Below are 21637 nucleotides of genomic sequence, written 5' to 3' on the forward strand. Positions count from 1 at the left end.
ACTATTCAGACATGCAGACAGAGATGCAAACAGTTGTGTTTACCCTCTACTTTTTGTCATTTTCTTTGACCTTGTTCCACCAACCCTTCAAGTAATAAAATACAATAATAACAATAATAATAATAAAATTACAATTAACCTGTTACACACATAACTATCACAGTCTTTGTAAAACGGATGAAATGTAATATTGCTACAGTAATGTTACCAGAGGCTGTCTTTTTGTTTTGTTTAATAAAGAGTTTTTGGCTTTGCCTGTATTTGATCAGGGAGAGTGTGACCAAGTGGAGGTGTGGGAACAAGATGCAGCAAAGGAGCACAGGTCAGAATTTAACCCAGCGTTCTACAGCAAGGACCCAGCCTTAGTACATGGATTGCATGCTCCACCAAGTAAGCTACCTGAACACCCATACCAGAGTCTGTATAATGTAGGGAGATATATCACTGTAATAGTTTTGAATAGGGAAATCTGTTATTCTAAATGTGGTTGGACATTAGCCTTAATAACTTAGTTTATAAAAGATAAAGTGCAGAATATTATTTCATTACATTTCGAGATAGTAGCTAGCTGTAATTAAACAAAATTGGACATGATTTTGGTTAGCCAAGCATGTAAGATTCATTTGTAAGATGTCAAGGAGAAGCTTCATTTTACAGTGCAAGAGAATGATTAATGACTGCTGTTGATTGGACCCTGTCACATAATGCTGGACAAAAATTCTTCAGTCAACACTAATGAGACAAGGTAATGGGTATGCATGGTAGCACAGTTACCTTTGTATGCCAAGAAGTACAGTTTCAAATAATATTCATGTATTTCACTTAATCGCTTTCTATTTAGAGAAAGATGTCAGGATGTACACTGTTATCACTATTTTAGCTAGCATGTAAAAACAGCATGCCCTGTCATGACAATAGAACAGTCCAAAATAGGAAGTTGCATCAACATATTGCTGGAAATAAAGTGCAATATGATCTCCACGACAATCAAAACATCAACAAATCTGATATTGGCCTCAAATCGTGTATATTGATTACATCAAAACATACAAACACAGCACATTTTTAAAATATGTAAGTGTACACGGTGTAGTATGCCTATATTAATTTTATAATCAATCTACAATCTTGGTCGTTTGGTTGTTTAATTGGATCCTTGACCTAACCCGATAAGTACCAATTGGGAAACCTCACCCCATTGCTCAAGGTTAGCTTATCAGGGTCAGACAACCTGTCTTAGGCTGGCAAACCAGTTAAATAATTGGAGGTGTCTGGATGATTCATTGTTCCAACATTGTTGATTTTGGCGGTAGCTACTTCAGAGCTGACACTTTCTGCCAACAGCTTGGCTCCACCTACAAAACACATCATTACTGTTTACAAACACAGGAAAGGTCTGAGATCTGTTCTGTCTTTAATAGGCACTTTGCAGCATTTGGTTTTAGAGAACGAGGATACTCCTACTAACAATGACTTTCTGAAAGTTGTAAACTCTGACCATCTCTGTAATAACGGAACACACAAATACAATGACCTGATGATAAATCAAGGCATTTATTAAACTAAGTAGGCATATACACACATGTACAATGACAATGGATGAGTGAATAAATGCATGAATTAATGGGTAAATTCATTAAGTCATCAAGACAGAATGAATGAATGTATGATATCAAAAACGAGTCAAACATGCAATAAGGGGTAAATAACTAAAATGAATAAAAACACAGAAATTGCTTTTAGAATTTGTTCTGCATCAATTCTCGGAGAGAACAGAAGATGGTTAGTACATATTGTTTCTGTGGTGATGAAGTCTGATGACGAGGCAAACAAACAAAAAAATGGAAGAATATAAAATAACAGATTATTTAAAAAAAAAAAGAAGGGGGCAGAGGAGAAAAGGTTGAATAGTTTTTATACTCTGAGGCATGTTTGGATTATTGGCAGGACTGCATTGACTACTAAGTAAGTCCTTTGTTTGAAGAGAAAAACTGGCCTTCCACTTTTAGTTGGAATATTTGAAGGCTATGTGCTTGCAAATCAAATACTCTGTCACCAATGTGACATCATCAAAACCTGTGGGAAACATTTAGAACTTGCTGTATTCATCAGAAGGGGAGTCAGAACGAGCCGGAGCACTTGACAAATAAGATAGATGAACTGCTGCTCCTAAACAGAACAAACATGGACTTTTGCAGATCTGCTGGCCTGTGCTTTATTGAAACCTGGCTCAGTGAGCACATACTGGACAGTGTGGTAAACCTCTTGAGCATCAACTTTTTCCAAGAAGACCGGGGAAAACCAGGAGAGCTTCTGCGTTAATGTAGGTTGGTATACAGATATCACAGAAATCGTGCAGGCCTCAAGACTATATTCACAAACTGTAAACCCTTTTATTCACTATAGGAGTTCTCCTCGTTTATTTTGGTCTGTGTCTACATCCGATCTCAGGCCTGTGTGGGTGAGGCTTTACAACACCTGGCTGACCAGATTACTAACATGGAGCAGAAACATCCAGATATCCAGCTCATTGTTCTTAGGGACTTCAACAGAGCAATTCTCAGCCATGAACTACCAATATACAGACAGCCCATAAATTGTTCACATGAAGGGACAGTAACACACTACACCACTGCTACACAATATTGAAGGATGCCTATTGCACTTTCCATGTGCCGCCTTGGGGCTTCCACTCACTGTTTGCTCTATGTACTTCCAACCTATAGGCAGAAATTGAAATCTACTAAGCCTATAGTTAAGCCTGTGAAAGATGGACAACTGATGCATAGCTGGAACTTGTTTGAGGCTGCTGCAACAGATTTGGATGAACTCATTAACACTGTGACATCTTCCACTAGTTTTTGCGAGGACTTGTGTGTGCCAACTAAAACCTTCTGCACATACAATAACAATAAACCATGGTTCTCGGCTAAACTCAAGCAGCTTCACCAGGCTAAGAAGGAGGCCCACAGAAGCAGGGACAGAGTCCTGTGTAACCAAGAGGTGCTAGACCAAAAAGCTGGAGGACAGCTTTCAATTGGCAATGAATACATTCTAGTACAGGTTTGATAAGCTGACATCAATACCAAAACAGACACAACCCGCCTTGGGCATCAAAAAACCATTTACACTCTGCACCACCTGAAATTTGCCTACCAGGCAAACAGGTGGGTGAAGGATGCAGTCAACATGGGACTGCATTACATCCTGCAACATCTCGACTACCAAGGGACACACGTAAGTATCCTGTTTGTGGACAGATCTGCTGAACAGCATCATCCCAGAAATCCTCCACTCAAAAGTCAGCTCACTGTGCCAGCCTCCACCTGTCAGTGGATCACGACACAACGGTCATCAGCCTCATCCGAGATGGTAACGAGTCTGCATACAGACGGGAGGTTGGACAGCTGGTCCTCTACAGACTATAAGGACTGCTCAGAAAATGCCAACCAAGCCTTCATTCAGGACTTACACACCTCCAGACTGCAGAAAGCATCAGACCCCTCACATCCTGGACACAACCTGTTCCAACTTCTCTCCTCTGGTAGGCATACAGATCACTGAATGTCAAAACAACCAGACACAGAATACCACAAGTCTTGTCCCCTCCGATATTGGAGACAGGCTCATTTGTCTCAAACAAAAATTATACCGCGGAGGAGAAACATATTTGGTTTTGAAATCTGTAACTCACAACCTTTAATTTTGAAAGCGCAACACAGTGTCATGTGACTGTCCCGCCCCCTCCCTCCCAGGCAGGAGTATTTGGGAAGCGGGAGACAGCAGGACAGCAGGGGATATGATGACAGAAACTCTTTTGAACGGTCTGTTGGCAACGTTGCTATGAATATGGCTTATTTATAACGTTGTGTTGTTAGTTTACATTCATATTTAGAAACCATATCTTGAGTTAAGTCATCATAATTCTGGGATGGTCACTCGTCTACTTTGACAGTGTTCCCAAGTAACATCAACACTAGCCAAAATGTTTTGTCATCTCATTCCAGCTCGGCCCCACCACCAAAGAATAGGCTGAAACAGCAGCAGGACTTACTGTTTTTTTTTTGTTTGTTTGTTTTGTTTGTTTGTTTGGTTGTTTTTTTTTTTTCTTTCCAAAAATTAAAAGCTGTTTGTTGCCAAGATTAAAAACATCCAGGTGCATCATTTCCAGTTCCGAGATTTCTGTGCTTTCTGTCACATGTACTATATTCCAAAGAATAAAGTTTCATACACTTTCAGTACTCATATGCAAATTACATTGCGGCCACAATCTTCATTTTAGTCAGCAAGGCAGTCTGCAAGGTTTACAGTGGATGGTGAGGAAAATAAAAAAACATCCAATCAGCAGCACTTCTGTAGGCCAAGACTCATTTCAATGAACAAGATCTGAGGAAAATGACCATGTGCATTCTTTTATAGCCACAATCTACACATCTCCTGATGGGTACTTCTGGCAGGATAACTGATAGGTATCCTAATATACCTAATAAAGTGGCCACTAAATGTATGCCTGTGCTGTAGCTCCATATATCAGCTTTCCCACCTAATTTGCCTTGCTGTTGCACAATTTCAGACACAGTAGGTGACTGATTTATCTTGGAGGTACTTTCACAGCAATTTTGCTAATGTTTTCATGCGGGGATGATGTATTGATGGGAAAATGCTACTGAGCATCTTCAGCCCTTAAGGAGGAGGTGAGTTTCACTGCTTACAGTGGCATAAGGAGCAAGAAGATGAAAGAGAGCACAATGGAGGACACAATATCAGAAAAACAAGTCTTGTATTAATGAATATGCTTACTTTATCTGCTCTTTCTTTTCCATTTAATTTAGTTTTAAGGAACTGAAATTCCCTGAAATACAGGGAAATGTACTTGTTTGCTGTCTTATGTCGGTTGAGATGAGAGGATGAAATATCAGTTTCATCTGTGAGCATCCTGTACAGAGATACTGTCAGCCTTAGATGTGTTTGCATAGCTTAGCACAGAGGTTGGAGACTGGAGGAACTGCTGGCACACATAACACAAAAGTTAAAGGCCATGCACATCCACGACAACGCCACACAGAGGATTTTAATTGTTTTGGTTGACAAGACTAGGCTGTGTACAGACTTTGCTGCTTTATTGCACCTATTGGCAAATTGCACTTTTCATTATTCTTATTTTTACATGGAGTCTGATGACCTCACATAGCACATAGCTCTACTCAACTGCAAACTGTCACAAGTCAAAGTGAAAATGCCTATAATGCATTTAATAAATACATGTTTTAACAACTCTGTTGATAGGCTTGCAGCTTCTCCCAGGACACAATGGGGACAGGTCTCAGTCACAGTATGTGTAATTTAATTCTAGTGTCTGATTGACTATTCCAACTCAGAGCATACATGTGAATAATCAGGTACATTTATATTTTGATGTAAACAAGAGTGAGTGACCCTTGATGTTGGCTCTTTATGTATGAACAGTGATGTAAGTCCTCGTCATATAATTGTCGGAAGATTTTCTGGGTAAACTCTATAAACAAGCAAGATGTCACAACACTATGTTGAGGTTCAAACCAAATGTTTATCAGTTTTATATCTTTACCTTAATTAATCACTCCTTATTGAAAGCATAGAATAGACAGGTACAGACAATATGTACCTAAGTTCAGTTAAATGATCTGTCCACTCCTTCTCTTCCAGAAGCTTGCGGCTGAATGTTGCTCAAAAACACTTCCACATAATTTCCAGAGGAAAAAGTCATTTGGATCAGTATGTGGGTCTTGTCAGCGGACCACACAGATGTCCAGTATACAGAATTTGGCTCTACAGGTGGGGCAGGGGACTGTGCTGGACAACCAGGTGTCGGGTCTTTGCTGGTCTTGGCGGCTGGCGAACCATCGACCCAGACAGGAAAGACACCACATGGGTCTGCAGAAACACTGCTGGCACTCTGACTCATTATCAACTCCTATAACACACATCGTCAGAGAGTCTTAAGCACAGCCACATTAATTTGCGCGCACGCACACGCGCACACACACACATGCACACGCAGACGCACACGCACAGAGAGAGAGAGAGAGAGAGAGAGAGAGAGAGAGAGAGAGAGAGAGAGAGAGAGAAAGAGAGAGAGACGGAGAGACAGAGAGACAGAGAGAGAGTTACCTTCTGTGTGGCAGAGTCTGACCAGCTTTGTGCTTGCCGGAACCTGCATACAGCCAATACAGGGCTCCATCTCCTGTGTATGAAGAGAGAAAATTCATGATTCATTGTGCATTTTTATTGAAATCAGACGGATAGGTTTTGTTTGTACCTGTGCACTCGGGAGTGTGTATGGTTGATTTAGGTCCACCTGTGCTCTGAATGTTTCCAGGAAGAGTTCACTGATGGTTTGGTGGATCACTACATTGGCAGAATTTCTAATGGGAGCATGGATCTTCTCTCGGAGCTCTGCATATTCTGTAGAGTTGAGCCTGGAAAGAATGTCTTGAACATGTCATATGCTGTTTTGTACTGACAGCTCAAGAACCAAGCTGGTCTTAATGCAAACACATACTCATACCTGATGTCAAAGGGTCTGATATGAGGGTTGATGCTGTCCACTCTCAGGGTCAAGATCTGTGCAGGGGAGGCCAAGTCTGGACTAAGCTGGTGTTGTCTAGACTCTGTCACTGTCACATGACATTCACTCTGTAAGGCCATGTAGATGTGATAAGTGGTCACCTAGACAAAGACAAAGAGGGCCAGGCACGTGGATGAATGTAAGTACTTTTATGATTTAGAATACCATCAAAATCAAAACACAGTAAAAGGGACACAACCACCCTGAAGAAGGCAAAAAATAAAAAATGTTTTAAAGTGGTTTACTGGAGTAGAGTTATAATTTTAATATACTTGCACTGAAGCTCATACTGGTCTGCACCTTGCTGTGTGTGCTCTCTTTAAGTTCGTAGCTATTTGCATTACTTTGACATTCCATTATCTAAAATGTAGTATGATGTTATAGTAAGTAGAGGGAGGACTCATTATGGAGCCTTAAAGCTGCAAACCTTTTAAAGATGACGAATGTGTTAGTAATAGAGAAGCACCATGTATCAAATATATCCAATATATTCTAATATAATTTTCAAGGCTATATGGCAGATGACTTTGGTTTTATGGTGAGATATTCTTTGTGCATTTTATAAAAAAAAAAAAAAGCAGGCTACGTTAACATGCAGGAGACTAGCTCTCTCTCTCTCCCTGTCCCATACACAATCATAGACACACCAAACTAACTAAGCACACCCACCAGTCAAGTGTTGTCCTAACTGAGTAAACACCAATTCAGAATGGAGGGAGATCACAGAGCGTGCTGCATGCTGTTGCTGTATGCAGGAAGGTTGTGAGTAGTTTCTGATTTCTCATCAAAACAGAAAACCCTCTTATGTGGGGCTCTAGGCAGACAGAGCGGGTGCTGGAGTGAGTTATTGCAAAAGTCGTGGACTCAAAAAAAACAAAACAAAAAGAAAATAAAACATGTCACCTCATTCTAATCCGACTTAGAAGTCCATGCGCTTGTCCACAATGCTCTAAGGCCCGTCCAGGAATTCACAAATGCATTATCAGATGAGGACTATGTCACTGTGTCATAATGTGTGTCAAACCAGCACTTTATCTGTTCAATTCTAGCATCTTGGCCCTTCAGGAGGACAACACTAAACGTACTCAATCTAATGAAACCCTGATTCTGGGTTGCCTGAATATTAAGACTGATGACCTTGCCACCAACAACTTGTTGGACATGGTGTCCCTTGTGAATCCCAGGTTTAGAACAACTTACATCAAAAATGAAAAGACTGAGCAAGTGAAGTGCAAAGCCATGTCAGAGATGGAGGCTATTCTGGCTGGTCAGGGCTAAGCTGTGTCGAAGTGTTTGTTTCCACGTGTTTGCGAAGAAATGACAAACACGTGGAAGGTTCTTTAAGAGGACAACATCCTCGACTACTCCATCACAGAGGTACCAAGTCAAAATACAACTGCAACTACTTGGTGCAGACATCAGCTCAAGTCCCCTGCAGTGGTGGAAGGACCACAAGGAAATGTTCCCAAAACAGAAGAACAAAATAATCTACATATCTTGATAAAATGTGATATTTTAAAAAAAGAAAGGAAGAAAAATTACTTTTTAAAAATTCATTTAAATCAATTAAATCAATGACCACAGCATTTTTTTTCGTATAAAATTAGTTTTTGACTTAATGCGCTTCTGCTTTCCTGCTTTCATAAAATAAAATAAAAGTATACCAGCCATGACTTAAGCATGTGCAAAAAATTCAACGTTCAAACCTGGTTGTGAAGCAAGTTTAAAGTGTGTGCAAAACACTTAATGTTTGGAAACAGTCCACACTCTGTCACCGCTACATCCATATTTCGCGCATTGTCTGTAATGACAGCAATACCGTGATGACAGCTGTTCTTCATGTCGAGCTCCCACTCCAAAACAGCAGAATTTTAAACCTCAACTATGTTGAGTCCAGTGTGTGATTCCAAGAGTGGCCATGTCTGTTGGACAAAACTTTTCATTTCAGCTGATCAGATGATCCGACTTTAGGTAACTAGTAATGCTTTCAAATGATTAAATTTACTAAAAGTTGATCAATTTTCAGTGTTGTCTTTGTTACAAAAGTGAAAATACTTCATTTGTCTGATCATTCAATTAATTATCAAAAACACATGGCTTTTCTCATTTAGCATAATGGAGGAGACTGTGGTATACCATCACTTCTTTGTTGTACTGAATGGCAGAAGTGCAACACTGAATGACAGATTTTTTAGTTAAACGCACTTAACCTGGCTACCTATATCTGCCAAGTCATGACCTTGAAAAATAAACCTAAATTTTCCATACACAATAAAGAAATTTTCAAAACTTTTATTTTGAAAATTTTATTTTTTTATGCATTACACTTTTGCATGCAGTTTTGTTGCACATGCTATCTTAGAGAGAATTGGTGAAACTGTCAAATACTACTGGGCAAACAGGTTCTTGGTAGAAAAAAAATGAGAACATTGCATGGACACAGAAAGCTGGGCACAACTACTGGGTCTGGGTGTATCCTCCCAGAAGACAATTTAGTCAATTTCTCAGCATCAGAGAGCATCATTACATTTCAGTAAGCTCCAACCTCCTTCCACATCAACAGAGAAAGACTTTGACAGGTTATTATTGGTGTAGGTGTAAGTGAAGACAATTTCCCAGTGTTGCTTCAATGATTTGTCAAAAAGTATGAGCTTCACAAATTGTTTTATGCGTGCAACACAAGCCCATGACTGACCTTTTTCTTTAAAAATCTCATTGCATAGCACTGATTCAGAACTGTCTACCTGTCATGGCCAGACAGCTACTGTTTGTTAGTCAACTCAGTTTCTCCTGTGGAAGAATGATTAATTGATGCTATCTAACAAGTAATTTGTATGGTGATAATGACCCCTAGCGCTAAGAATGAGAACTGCATTTTAATATATCCAGCTGGCCAAACACAAGTTTAATTTTAAAATTACTGAAGGGCCATATTTATGTGTTGGGCAGCACATGGCCAAATACAAGTTTAATTGCATGGCCATTGTTTGGACATGCCTAATTTCACCAAAACAATGTGAATGCAAGTAAAAGTTTTGTTTTACTCACCTTTAATACCCAGCTGTCAGTAATGATAACTCTGGCTCCAGGTGCTCCTGTAGCAAACTTATCTATGTGTCTGAATTCACTGTTGATGCTGGTTGCCACGGAGCCCCAGCTGAAGTGAGGAGGCTGTACATGGGCCTGAAGTGCCCGACTGATTGGATGGTTGTGCCAGTGATGGCGAGACCAGTAGATGATGAGCGTCCAGCTGGCCAACTGGAGGCAGACGGAGAGGAGGAGAAATGCTCTCCAGCTGTGACTCACCTGGTGAAACAACATGACAACACAGCTGACACATGTGGAACATTTAACTACTGCCAATAAGGTAGTGTGAAGAACATCTGTAATGCGCCATACATAATCAAGTAAAGGACATGTGCAAGTCAAAGACTGTACATGTAATTACTGAGGCAAAAAAAAAAAAAAATTATTAGTGGTGTAATACAAAATAGTTGATCCATGATCCGTACAGCCCCCACAGTTCGGCACCCATGTGAACCCCAGATTAATTAAACGCAATGACTGGAGTAGGGAAGAGTGACTGATTTAAATCCCATCGCTTTCACCTGTATTGAGTAAAATGCCATGGGCTAACTATAACATTTTACTTCACTAATGTAAAAATTCAAAATTGTAGATAAAAACACATGTTTAATTCCACAATTTCTGAGGGCCTTCTCTATGTTGGGGTCTTAGGTACTAAGTTCTAATATTCCTCTCACTACTATGCCATGAATCTAGTGCGTGGATACTCTTTTTTTGTTTACTGAATCTGGTACCTTAGACCTGCCTAAATCTAGCATAGAATGTGCACAAAAACATTTGCAGCTCCACAATAAATCTCATCAATAACATCATTACACACTTTACCAACTCTGAATTACGGGAAATTCAACAGTTAGTTTTTATTTATTTATTTATTTGAAAGGGACAATACACATTAATGAACATCAGTATGTGAGTACATGTGTAAATGTGTCGGAGTTAGCAAGCCTGCTAATTTACACCTGTAGTCCCTTGGCAGGTAATAGACAGACAGACACATAGGAGGTAGACGAGTAAAGAAAAGAAGGAATATATATAAAAAAAACAGTACACAAGGAGTTCACATTAAAATACCCATTCATACACAGACATAAAGTGCAGTAGTGTAAAGTGCCAGTTTTTAGAGACATATGATGTAATGCATGTGTGCACATTGACAAGTGACAAGAAAAGCGTGTTCATAAATCTGCAGATTGACAGATAGACAGGCTGACCTGGTGAATGTATCCCAGGTTTTTCTCTGGAGCAGCAATACACATTCCTATGTAGTAACCTAGAGAGATGAACAACAACATGGTCGTAAGCAAAATGCACATAATATGAACAACAGCACCAACTGACCCATCATAAACCGATTACATCTACTACAATCCCATGTTAGGCACACAACAAACCTACACTGCCCTGCCACATACACAAATATGGAACCAAACACGTACAATGCAACCCGTGATAACATTTGCTGACGACTTTGTTGTGTTGTCTGTACTTGAAATGTAACAATGATGTGGATAACCAGTGTTGTGAAAGTGTCATATATTACATTTTGAAAATGTAATATATGACACATTACTAGTTACTTTAATTTGAAATAAGTTACTTTACAATGCTCGTGTCTGTGTAGAGTAATGCAGCACTGATTACACAACTTTAGCAATGCTTTCACCAAAATAACTGCAGAGATATGACTAACGTTATATTTGGCTATGTAAGGTGATATTATGGTTCGTAATAACAACACTATTTACTTTAACCTAACCTTGCTTTTGATGGGAAATTTGCTGACAAGCTTTATCAGACGCATTTTTCCAACTCACACCACTCACACAAAAGATATGTTCTGATTTTAATCTATGCAGCTGTCAGCACCAGCTCTGCACAGAAATATAATAAATAAAAGTTTTCCTTCATACAGCCCATATTTCCCATCTTGCCATGCTGGACTGAGTAGTTTGCTAAGTGTGCTATGTAATATTCCAATATGAAATTTTTACTTTGTAACATTAGTGTCTGTACAATAATTTTTGTGTCTGTTCAGGATATGGTGGTTTAGGTGTAGGATTACGAAAATGTTATTAGCAATGTGTCTTATTACTTTTCACATACTCATATGGGTGGTTGATGACCATACCAAAAGAAGAATGGAAGAGCTGTCTGACATTTTATTTTCAAAGACTTATCCTGCTTTAATATATATATAAATATTCAAATGACAAGACAGTATGTACGGTTTTAATGATCTGACCTTGTATTTTTTTCTAAGTATCAAGGAAAGACGTTTGACAGCATTATGCTAATGTTGCAGGTCGATAAGGAAGTCAGACAAGCCATACAGTCTGACAGAAAGAAGAAAATTTGTTATCATTTAGCCAAATCCCCAGGAACACGGTTAGCCGTAACAAATATGGGCTTCCATATTTATTTACAACTGTTGCCAAGTATGGGACTTAACTAAATTAATGTTTCACCTTACCACAAATAATTTAATGCTTGATTGTCCAACAGAGCTACTGCTGGTAAACTGTGTGCACTAGCTAACTCGTGCCCCCCCCCCCCTTTTTTTGACACAGAAGAGAAATAACATAGACATAATGGACAGACATACAAACAATAACATGAGATTTGAGGTTATGTGTTTCTGAATCTGATGTTGACCTCTCTGTGTTTGTGTGTGTGTACCTCTCAGTGTTACTGGTACACCATTACAATATAATTGGGGGTATGGGGTGGGGTATGGCGCCGCCATACTCACCTCCGTGGTCCGGTTCTCGCGATACTTAGCAGCCATCGGCAACACAATCAACTCATCTCACAACTCAATTCATCATAATTAATGAATACTGACTTAACGTTAGTCAAATCACTACACTTTTATGCATAAGAGTGTCAAGTTTTACCTAAAGGCAGTGCGGAATGAACCAGTACAGTAATGCTAGTCCTCCTGATATGGTACTGGGTGAAGCCAACATCCTCACTTCCCAGCCAGGATGAAAACAGATTCTGGATGGTTAAACCAGCAGAGTGAAACTCGTTGGGCGTAAACACGAAGCAGAAAGCGAACACTATGTAAGCTAAAGTAAAAGTTAACTCTGGGCTCTCCATTTACGACTAACGTTGCCTTTGGGCCACCGATGTAAAGTCCACTACTTCCTTTCAAGTTTCTTCTTCTACGCGACTCAAAGACAACTGGTATGCTGCGTGCTGCCATCTACTGCTCTGAAAACTAATTAAGCAAACTACTACAGTGGAGAGACATAAGGTCCGTGTCTCATCCATTCATTCAATAATTTCACTCTTTATGGAAAGCAAACGAAATCACCAATATTTGTAGAACGTTTCTGTCACGAAATGGACGGACAAGAAGTGTAGTTTAATAACCTTTACTGAAGATGCTGAACATAATACAGGTTATACGTTGTTTTTCTTGATATCAACTCACTTACTTCCTGACTGCCTGACGCAGTGCGTGTGACGTATCAGATCATACCGACCAAAACCCCATCAAAATAAAAGCTATCTCATCACAGTTTCAAAAACGGGAATGCAGTCGTTTTCCATTTAGATTTATCCTCAAAATAGAATTTTCCTTTTTGTAGTTAGTAAAAAAAAAAATGTATTTCCATTACTTCAAAATGCAAAATTGGAGTTATCATCATTATCAAAAAGTGAACCAGAAGCATTATTTGTATTAAATAAGTGTAATTATTTTGTACCTATAAGATCCCAATTTAAAATTTTATTTTTATTATTCAGTCTCTTGCTCTCCCTTCCCCCCCTCGCATTTGATGATCTTAAGTTGAATTTTTTCTCTCAGTAGTCTGTAGTTCTTAAAAACAAGTTCTTCTTAACAACTGAGTTCTTCTCTCAATGTCCGGTAGTTGCTTTATTTTAGCCAGAACTTGGCTAACCTGCACAGGCCCCCTCACTGAACCACTTTCATCACCAACTGCAGTTTCACATCCTCTGGTGTTGCAGTTTTGATCTGACTCTGTCTTTCATCTGAGATGGGAAGGTGAACTTCTAATTCCTCCTAGTAGTTGTTCAGTCTGCTCTTGTAGATAAACTTTACTGAATGTATCTACAATATGCAAGTCTTTTCCTTGAATGTAGGCTACATGCAAGTCAACAGCCTGCAGCCTCATCAGCATCCTCTGTATTCTGGAAGGAGTTTTGTGCAGTCCTTTTTTAAACACTGACTCAAGTGATTTGTGGTCAAACTCTACCAGTACCAGTCTTCCATACACATACTGTTGATTAGATACAGATTTTTCACATCCAAACCACAATAGCTAGGAATTCTTTTTCTATTTGTGCATATATTTTCTGTGTATCAGTAACAGACATTGAGCCATATACCATGGGTTATCCTTCTTGCATTGTTACAGCTCTGAATCCTTCAGAGCTGCCATCCATTTGCAATGCGACTTCCTTATTTATATCATAAATCTTGAGCACTGGGCATTGCTTACCAGTTTCTTCAAATGTTCAAAGCTGTGTTGCTGCTGTGCTTCCAATGCCATAAACATCCCCTTCCAAGAGCTTTCTGAGTGGTGCACTCACATTATCAAGGTGCTCCACAATGCCTAAGAACCTCATCTTTGCAGCTTTGTCATGTGGTTGTGGCACTGCCCATTACTGCTCTGACCATGTCTTGCTCTGGCTTCAGCCCCCCTCTCATTCCAGTCTTGCAGTTGGCCTTGTTCATCTTCAGACTGATGCTCCTTATTCTATCAAAAAACTGTCTCAGCCTTTTGTCATGTTGTTCCTTGTCTGCATCCCACACCAGAATATCATGAGACACCAAAGGGAAACTATTTTTCTCTCTATCTCTGCCAAAACCTCTACTCAATATATATCCTTAACTGTGAGTGTAATCCAGGAATGCTATCTTGTCTCTGGTTCATCTCAGCAAGCTTGTTGTTCTTTTACATTTGTGTTTACTGTTTTCCATTTTTGTTTTTGTTTTTTTTTTTGACATCATCATTGTGCATGTGCGTGGGTGCTTGGAGTTTCGCACGCCTGGAGTAAGTCGATCTGGATGAAACTCAAGTGTTGGCTGCACTGTATGCAGTGCTGCTTATGTGGAGGAATGAATGCAGCATACACAGCAAATTTCTAGAGTGAAAAAATCAGGAGTTGGACAAAAAGCAGTGAAGGAGTAAAATTTTTGGAGTTTATTCACACATTGAGACTCCAGCTCGTGTTAACTGTTACTCTTAAGCAGTGTGGAAAAAAGTAGTACATTCACTGGGTGTTCAGGGCAGTCAATCACCTCCACCTGAGAGTTCATTCACAACGTTTCTCTCGCTCCTACTTATACAGAGACAGGTACGTGACCAGTTTTACTTCTTAAACCGTTGTTAATGTTGATATGTTTCGGTTTATGTAATATAAAACTGAATACTGGCCAGGACTAACTGACTTGTAAGTAAGAACGTCAATTTTCCAACTCTTGCAGAATGTGTTTGAACGTTGCTATCAGTGAGACAACTGGGTAAGCTAGCTTCTTCCAGTCGCGCTCATATTTCATGTATTAAATGAACACTGGCTCTTCTCATTACGTCTGGTGTCGTTAAAAAGTAGTTTTGCTAGCTTCGCGTTAGGTTGTTTCTATGTTTTACTGTGTATTTACTGCGCGTGTCGTTTTTAGACTAACTTCTGTAACAACATCGGACTGGACACGCCGCGGCTTAAGGCTGCATGACAGGACACCGGGGCCTTCACGAGAGGAACACTGACAGGTAACAGTAATGCTTCACATTTACCACGAAAAACTTTGACAAGCAACGCGACCGTGACTACTGTAATTGTGAATCAAATGGTGGAAACACGGTCGGCTAGTAGTGCTAAATAATGTGATTAAATGCAGACTAAGCTAATAGAGAACACCAGTGATAACAGTTCATTGTTTAGAGTGCTGTTGTGTGCAGACATTAGATTGCAAGCTCTGTAAATTGGCTATGCTGAGCATAAGCATATTTTTTACACAAACTGTTGCTGTTTTTCAGTCTGCCAGTAACTTTTTTCTACTGGCAAATGGTTTTAAATGGGAAAAGAGAGCCCACCCAATTTTTTCTCAAAATATAATTTTTGCCTACACCACACTGGGCCTCCTTTACTTTAAAAATGGTTAAAAATAATGCATTATATACTGTAACAGCCCCAACACAGACAGATTGTTACAGTTACAATCCATTCTTTGCTATTCATGTTTATATTAAAACTCCTTTTTCCCTTAAGTGCTCAAGATGCTGATAAAGGTGAAATACAAAGGGACAAGGAAATATGTTAGACTGGATGAAATCAGCTTCTCCGATTTTATCGGTTTGGGTTAAGTTACATTAATTTTGAATTAAGTAATTCATGGGGCTGTAATGATAATGTGTTAATGGAGTATTGCTTGTCATGCTTCAGTTCATCAGAAATTTCTGATACCAGAAGATACAATGCTGAAAATCACAGATGACCAGGGAATAGAGGTGGATGAGGATGTCTTTCCGGAGCTTGCGACAGTTAAAGATGTCTGTTTTGTCATCTACACTGATGGTGGTAAAGTGGTGTCAGTTTGTTTTATTATTATTAAGTGATGATATTCTTGAGAAAAATGTTCCCTTTGAAAGAAATGTGTCAGTGTTTAATTTTTTTTTAATCAAAATAATTTAATATTTTAAAAAAAAGTACAACCAAATGTCTGCTTTTCAGACCTCCAACCACCAGACCTTTCCAAGGACAACGCTGACAGTGCAGACCTGGCCGAGTATATAACACTCACACCATGTGGTAGGGAATGTTATTGTGTTCAGAATGAAAATACTAAGTAACTATTCTCTGTTGATAGCAAGTAGTAATGTTGATTTTGGTGGTCAGGGTTATGCCTTATACACTGATGTTTTTTTTTTATCCTCAGATTTCGCACTTCTGCAGCCAGGTGAAGGATCCTCCTCCTCAAGTCTAACAGATACACTGTCCATCTCGAGCTTAAGCAGCCCAAGAAGTGAAACAAGTGATGCCGGATATCAACTTGCTCAACCTGATATGGACAGCACCCGTGCAAGAAGTGTAAGTGTAATAATTTACATTCTTGACAGTTTGCCAGTTGGTTAGCGTAATTTAGGATGCAGATTAAACTCAGGGACTACAGATATTGAAAGCCTAATCCTAATTGATATTTTTTTGTGACAGATTGATGTTTCCTTAAATAATCAGTACTTTTGGCTGCTATGATCTTTTTAAAAATCTATTCCAATTAGGTGGTGGAGCAGATTCTGACCTCAAAGCCAGCAGGGATGACCGTGATCAAGGAGTATGAAGACACAGGGAGTTTGAAAGATTCAACTCGGCGATTAATGGTGAACATCATTGTGGCTCACATGCGTGAAAAGGAAGGGTAAGAAGCTTGATGCTAGTACCTAAATTTTCTTTTTTTTCAGTGAAGGAAAGAATCTTTTCACAAACAGTTTTTATATATTTTAGGAGAGCAGTAGCCAAAACAACCAAGGAGTTTCATGCTCTTGGGATTGTGTCACTCTTCCCATCTTTGAAGGATCCATACTCAAAAAAGGGATATGTGAGTTTGCATTGTAAATACAGTGTGAAATACTGATCTTTTTCAGAATTTTACTATTTGCTTTCCTTTGAAACTTTAAAGTGTCAGAACTCTAACCACAGATATTATTATTTCCAGGAACATTTCTATGACATCCAGAGCAACAAAGGTTTTCTTGAGTGGAGGGTGAAGACAGTTCAACGTCAGTCTAAAACTGCATCAACTTCCCACAACAAAGTGGTGCGTAAAGGAGGTCCCACATCTTCAAGGACAGTTGGCCCCACCAATGACCAGCAATCAGGAGATGGCTGCATGGAAGCAATGTCTCTTCTTCACCACACAACCGACCATGACTTAGTCTTGCAGAAGATGAGAGAAACATTCCTCTATCGCCAACAGATGATCCATGATCCACAGCAGTCAGCAGACATTCTCCAAATGTTCCCTCGTTTCTTGGACACTAAAGGACTGGTAGGAAACATTTGAATAATATTTCTTAAAATAAATTTTATTCAATTGATATGATTGTAATGGTAGTTCCTTCCACTTTACATTAGATTTTGCAGGATTTCTTGCTGATGTTTGGATCAGAGACTTCATCCAGGTTCCTGGAAAAGTGGACCACCTGCTTTAAAGACAAGATCATCCGAGAGGCCAGGAGCCTGAGAGAGACACCTCTTCTGAAAAAACACCTCAACTCTGCCCTAAATGAAGAGTCTGACACTGCTGATGAGGAGCCAGGTATTATATTGTTAAGGATTTGTTTGCGATATCATAAGTTGCCATAACTTTTTAAGCAAATGGGAGTATATCTGATTATTACTGCCTCCTGTTTATCTTTTAAATAACAAGCAATTAGGAGAGGCTACTATGTTGTGTACAGGGTAAAAATGTAGAGAAAGATATTCTTAGGTAAAATATGTTGATTTTTGTCTGCAGAGTGGGACAGCGACATGGCCTCCCTTCTTGTCTTGATGCATCTGCTTACACCTCAACCAGCTGGACGTAAGCGGCCAAAAAAGATCAGTGTTGCAGAGGCTGCAGATCATTTAGTGCTGTTTCGGAAGGTTTGTAAAAGCCACATGATCTTTTCCAGTATTTTGTAACATTTTTTTGTAGTTAACTGCTTATGTGACAATGCTTCTTTGTGTTTCAGGCGTGCCAGAGCTTGGAGGATCACCTTACCGCAGAGCGAAACCCCCAGCCATATCTTTTGGCCACAGGAACCTCACGAGCACAGGTTTTCAGCTTCTACATAGTCTTGGATGGGAAGCTTCTTCCATGTCAGTCAAGTACATCTTTGGTTGCATTTGATGAGCTGTTCAAGTCTCATTTTGTTTTCAGTCTGAAATATGATGATGCTCTCTCCAGCCTGTACACATTTTTACAGACTACACTGTACAACATTGATATTGACACCACAGAAGAAACTCCAAGAGTCAAAGAGTTAAGAGCAAAGTTGTTGAACAAGCAGTAGTGCGTTCAGCTAGCTAAAATGCTGAGATGTTTCCTCTGTGCGTCATCCTTTGGTACAGCTCTGCTGTTGTTCAGGCACCTCAAACTAATTCATGGACTGTATCCAGGGAAAAATTTAAGATTAAAATGTGGTCAATGCTTAATGATGAGTTGAACTGTTTACATTATGTCTGTAATCCTGCATTACAAGTAAGTCACATTTGTTAAATGTGTTCAATATGTCAAAGTTTGCACTGGATGTATTTTCTCCAAAGAATTCGTAGAAATCTAGTTGAGATTATTTGTTGAAACAATGAAAAATGCTTTTGTATAACCTTTTTTTTTTTGTTTGACTTACATTTTATAACATTGTTTTGCAACCTTTAAGCTGCCATTATAACAGTGTCTTTTGATTTGAGGTTTTACCTTATTTTCTACTTGAAGAACAATGTTATTTAACAAAGCTTATTGTTAGATAAATGATTTTACCAAAGTATAACTTGGTTCACAAGTATGTATTCATGCAGCGAAGTGTTGCTAACCTAATGTCTCAATGTTTTAAATAAAGAGAAGAATTAAAGTAATTTATTTGGTGTATTTCATATTTATTTTACCTAAAAAAAGCATTTTAGTGTCTTGAAATATTAACTCCATTAGTGTAAAATACAACACATATTAATAGTTGACTGTTAACACTGAAAAAGAGTTAACATAAATTTAACTAAATATAAGAGTTAATTGTACTCTGAATGGGAGTCATATTTTAACTCCTGTACATGTTCAGTTTTAACTCCTGATAGGAGTCAATAGATCAACTCTCAGAAAAGAGTTACTTTAACACAGCCCAAGAGTTTATTCGATGGTCTCACATGTACACTCAGATTGAGTTGATTTTAACTCACAGAGAGTTTATTTCCGGATCCTAAATTTGCTGTGTAGGACTTAAAGCTGCAACAAGAAGACTGATCCATGTCAGCAATTTATTAAGTATTGGTTGATTGTTTCTTTGTATTGTAATTAGATTTTGATCATTGGTGGATTTTGTGACCATTATTTTCTGTAGATTATTTTTGTGTTTAGTTATCCAGTTATTTTTTCATAGGTTTTGGTTTCCTTTTTTTTTCATTATTTGTTTGTTATATCAACAGAAAACACAATCAACCTTGGTGGAGACCTCCTGGGCCCAGCATTGCATGGTGTCGGGGCAGTTTCTGGCTTGGTTTTGTTTTGTTTTTTTGCCCCTTGCCTTGACTAATATCTGTCTCTTTTGTTGGACAGGAGTGGTTGGGCTAGTGTGGCGAGCGACTGACTTATCCCTACGGTGGCGGTCCCCTCACTCCCTGTACAGTAGTGTACATGGGTGTCAGTCGATGGTGTGTGGTTTCTTTTTTTTTCTTCACGTGCGGTGTGCCTCATCAGGACCCTTCCCCTCCCCCTCAGCCCTGTATCTAGCACATGCACTTTTTTGGCAAACTTAACCAACCTGTAAAGAGGTCCTGGAGGATTGTGCAATATTTTGCCTTGTATTATTATTATTATTTTAATCTTGCCTGCACCCTCACTGAGATTGGTTCAGCAGTTTAAACTTTGGAACATTCCGGAGCTTCCGGTAGAGGGTTATTTCATGTCTACCCTGCGATCTATAGGACTATACACCAGCCGATCTGTCAGTGTGCTTGGCTAGCATTAGCCCACCTGCCCTGTCCTGGCTACTGAGACTGACCTGGTGTATTCTCCTGACGTCCTCGCCTCCTGACACCTTATCTACAATGTGGATCAGCAGGATATCCATCTGGACCGTGTGTGTTTGGCTTTTCCTGTCGCCGGTTTACCACCCTGTGACGGGTCTATTTCAGTACGCAGCTACTGAGCTCCTGCCGGAGTTTCCAGACAGACAACTCACACTCAATACAGTGCATCTGGTCCAGCACCCGACATCGTCCATGCAACACCGGTCGGGACGTGGACCGCAGTGTGTTAGCCACCTTTCCCTGGTCAGCTTACACTGACACCAACTGCGAAAACACCACAGTCAACTTTGGTCTGCTAAACATCCGCTCTCTCACGAGCAAAGGACACCTCATCCAAGATCTTCATACAGACCGTAAACTGGATTTTCTCTGTTTAACCAAAACATGGAAACAATGCAATGACTTCTCACAGCTCAATGACTCGACCCCACCAGGGTTTGTTCATATCTGTCAACCTCGTGGTTCCAGGCGAGGAGGAGGTCTCGCGATGATTTACCGTAAGAAATTGAAAGTCTCGTTGTTGTCTGCCCCTGTCTTCAGCTCCTTTGAATCCACTGTGTGTGAACTGTCTGGACCTAATCCTACCATCATTGCAACTGTATACTGCCGTCCTAAACCAAACAGTGACTTTTTAAATGATTTTGCTGCTTTTCACACCCATCTATCCACTCTCTCCCCAAACGCAATACTGCTAGGGGATTTTAATATTCACATGGACAACATTAATCACCCTATTCCTAGATATTTTTCATCCTGCCTAGAGAGCTTTGGATTTCAGCAGCAAACCAACATTCCCACACACACAAAAGGACATATTCTGGATTTAATCTGCTGCTCTGGTGTCACCCCTCTTGGCTTTAAAGCTAAGGACCTCTCATTAACTGATCACTTCCTTCTTTCATTCAACATCCCACTCACTCTCTCTACCACTAAGTTACCACGTGTCATTTCATTACGACACTTTAAGGACATTAACTCTGACGCTCTCTCCTCTCGCACTGACTGTCTTCTAGACTTTCACAACCTATCCACCCCTGATAAACTGGTCTCATATTATAACACAGGACTTCATAATATTTTTAACCTTGCTCCCTTAAAAACCAGGTCTGTGTCCTTTTCCGACTCCGCCCCCTGGTACACGCATGATCTTCGGCTCATGAAAGCCAAAGGTCCGCGACTTGAGCGGCTTTT

General features: G+C 39.6%; 1 protein-coding gene across 1 annotated transcript; it reads right to left on the minus strand.

Annotated features, from left to right (window-relative positions):
- Nucleotides 1-1516: 1516 nt before the first annotated feature.
- Nucleotides 1517-12832, minus strand: tmem129 (transmembrane protein 129, E3 ubiquitin protein ligase). Its single transcript, XM_041944771.1, has 7 exons — nucleotides 12592-12832; nucleotides 10909-10967; nucleotides 9656-9913; nucleotides 6548-6708; nucleotides 6299-6458; nucleotides 6151-6223; nucleotides 1517-5953 (listed from the first exon to the last, which is right to left on the minus strand). The coding sequence occupies exons 1-7, from the start codon at nucleotides 12794-12796 to the stop codon at nucleotides 5769-5771; spliced, it is 1101 nt and encodes a 366-aa protein (XP_041800705.1). The 5' UTR covers nucleotides 12797-12832; the 3' UTR covers nucleotides 1517-5768.
- Nucleotides 12833-21637: the final 8805 nt, after the last annotated feature.

This window comes from Chelmon rostratus, chromosome 9 (genome assembly GCF_017976325.1).
Source record: "Chelmon rostratus isolate fCheRos1 chromosome 9, fCheRos1.pri, whole genome shotgun sequence".
In the NCBI taxonomy this organism is placed as follows: Eukaryota; Metazoa; Chordata; class Actinopteri; order Chaetodontiformes; family Chaetodontidae; genus Chelmon; species Chelmon rostratus.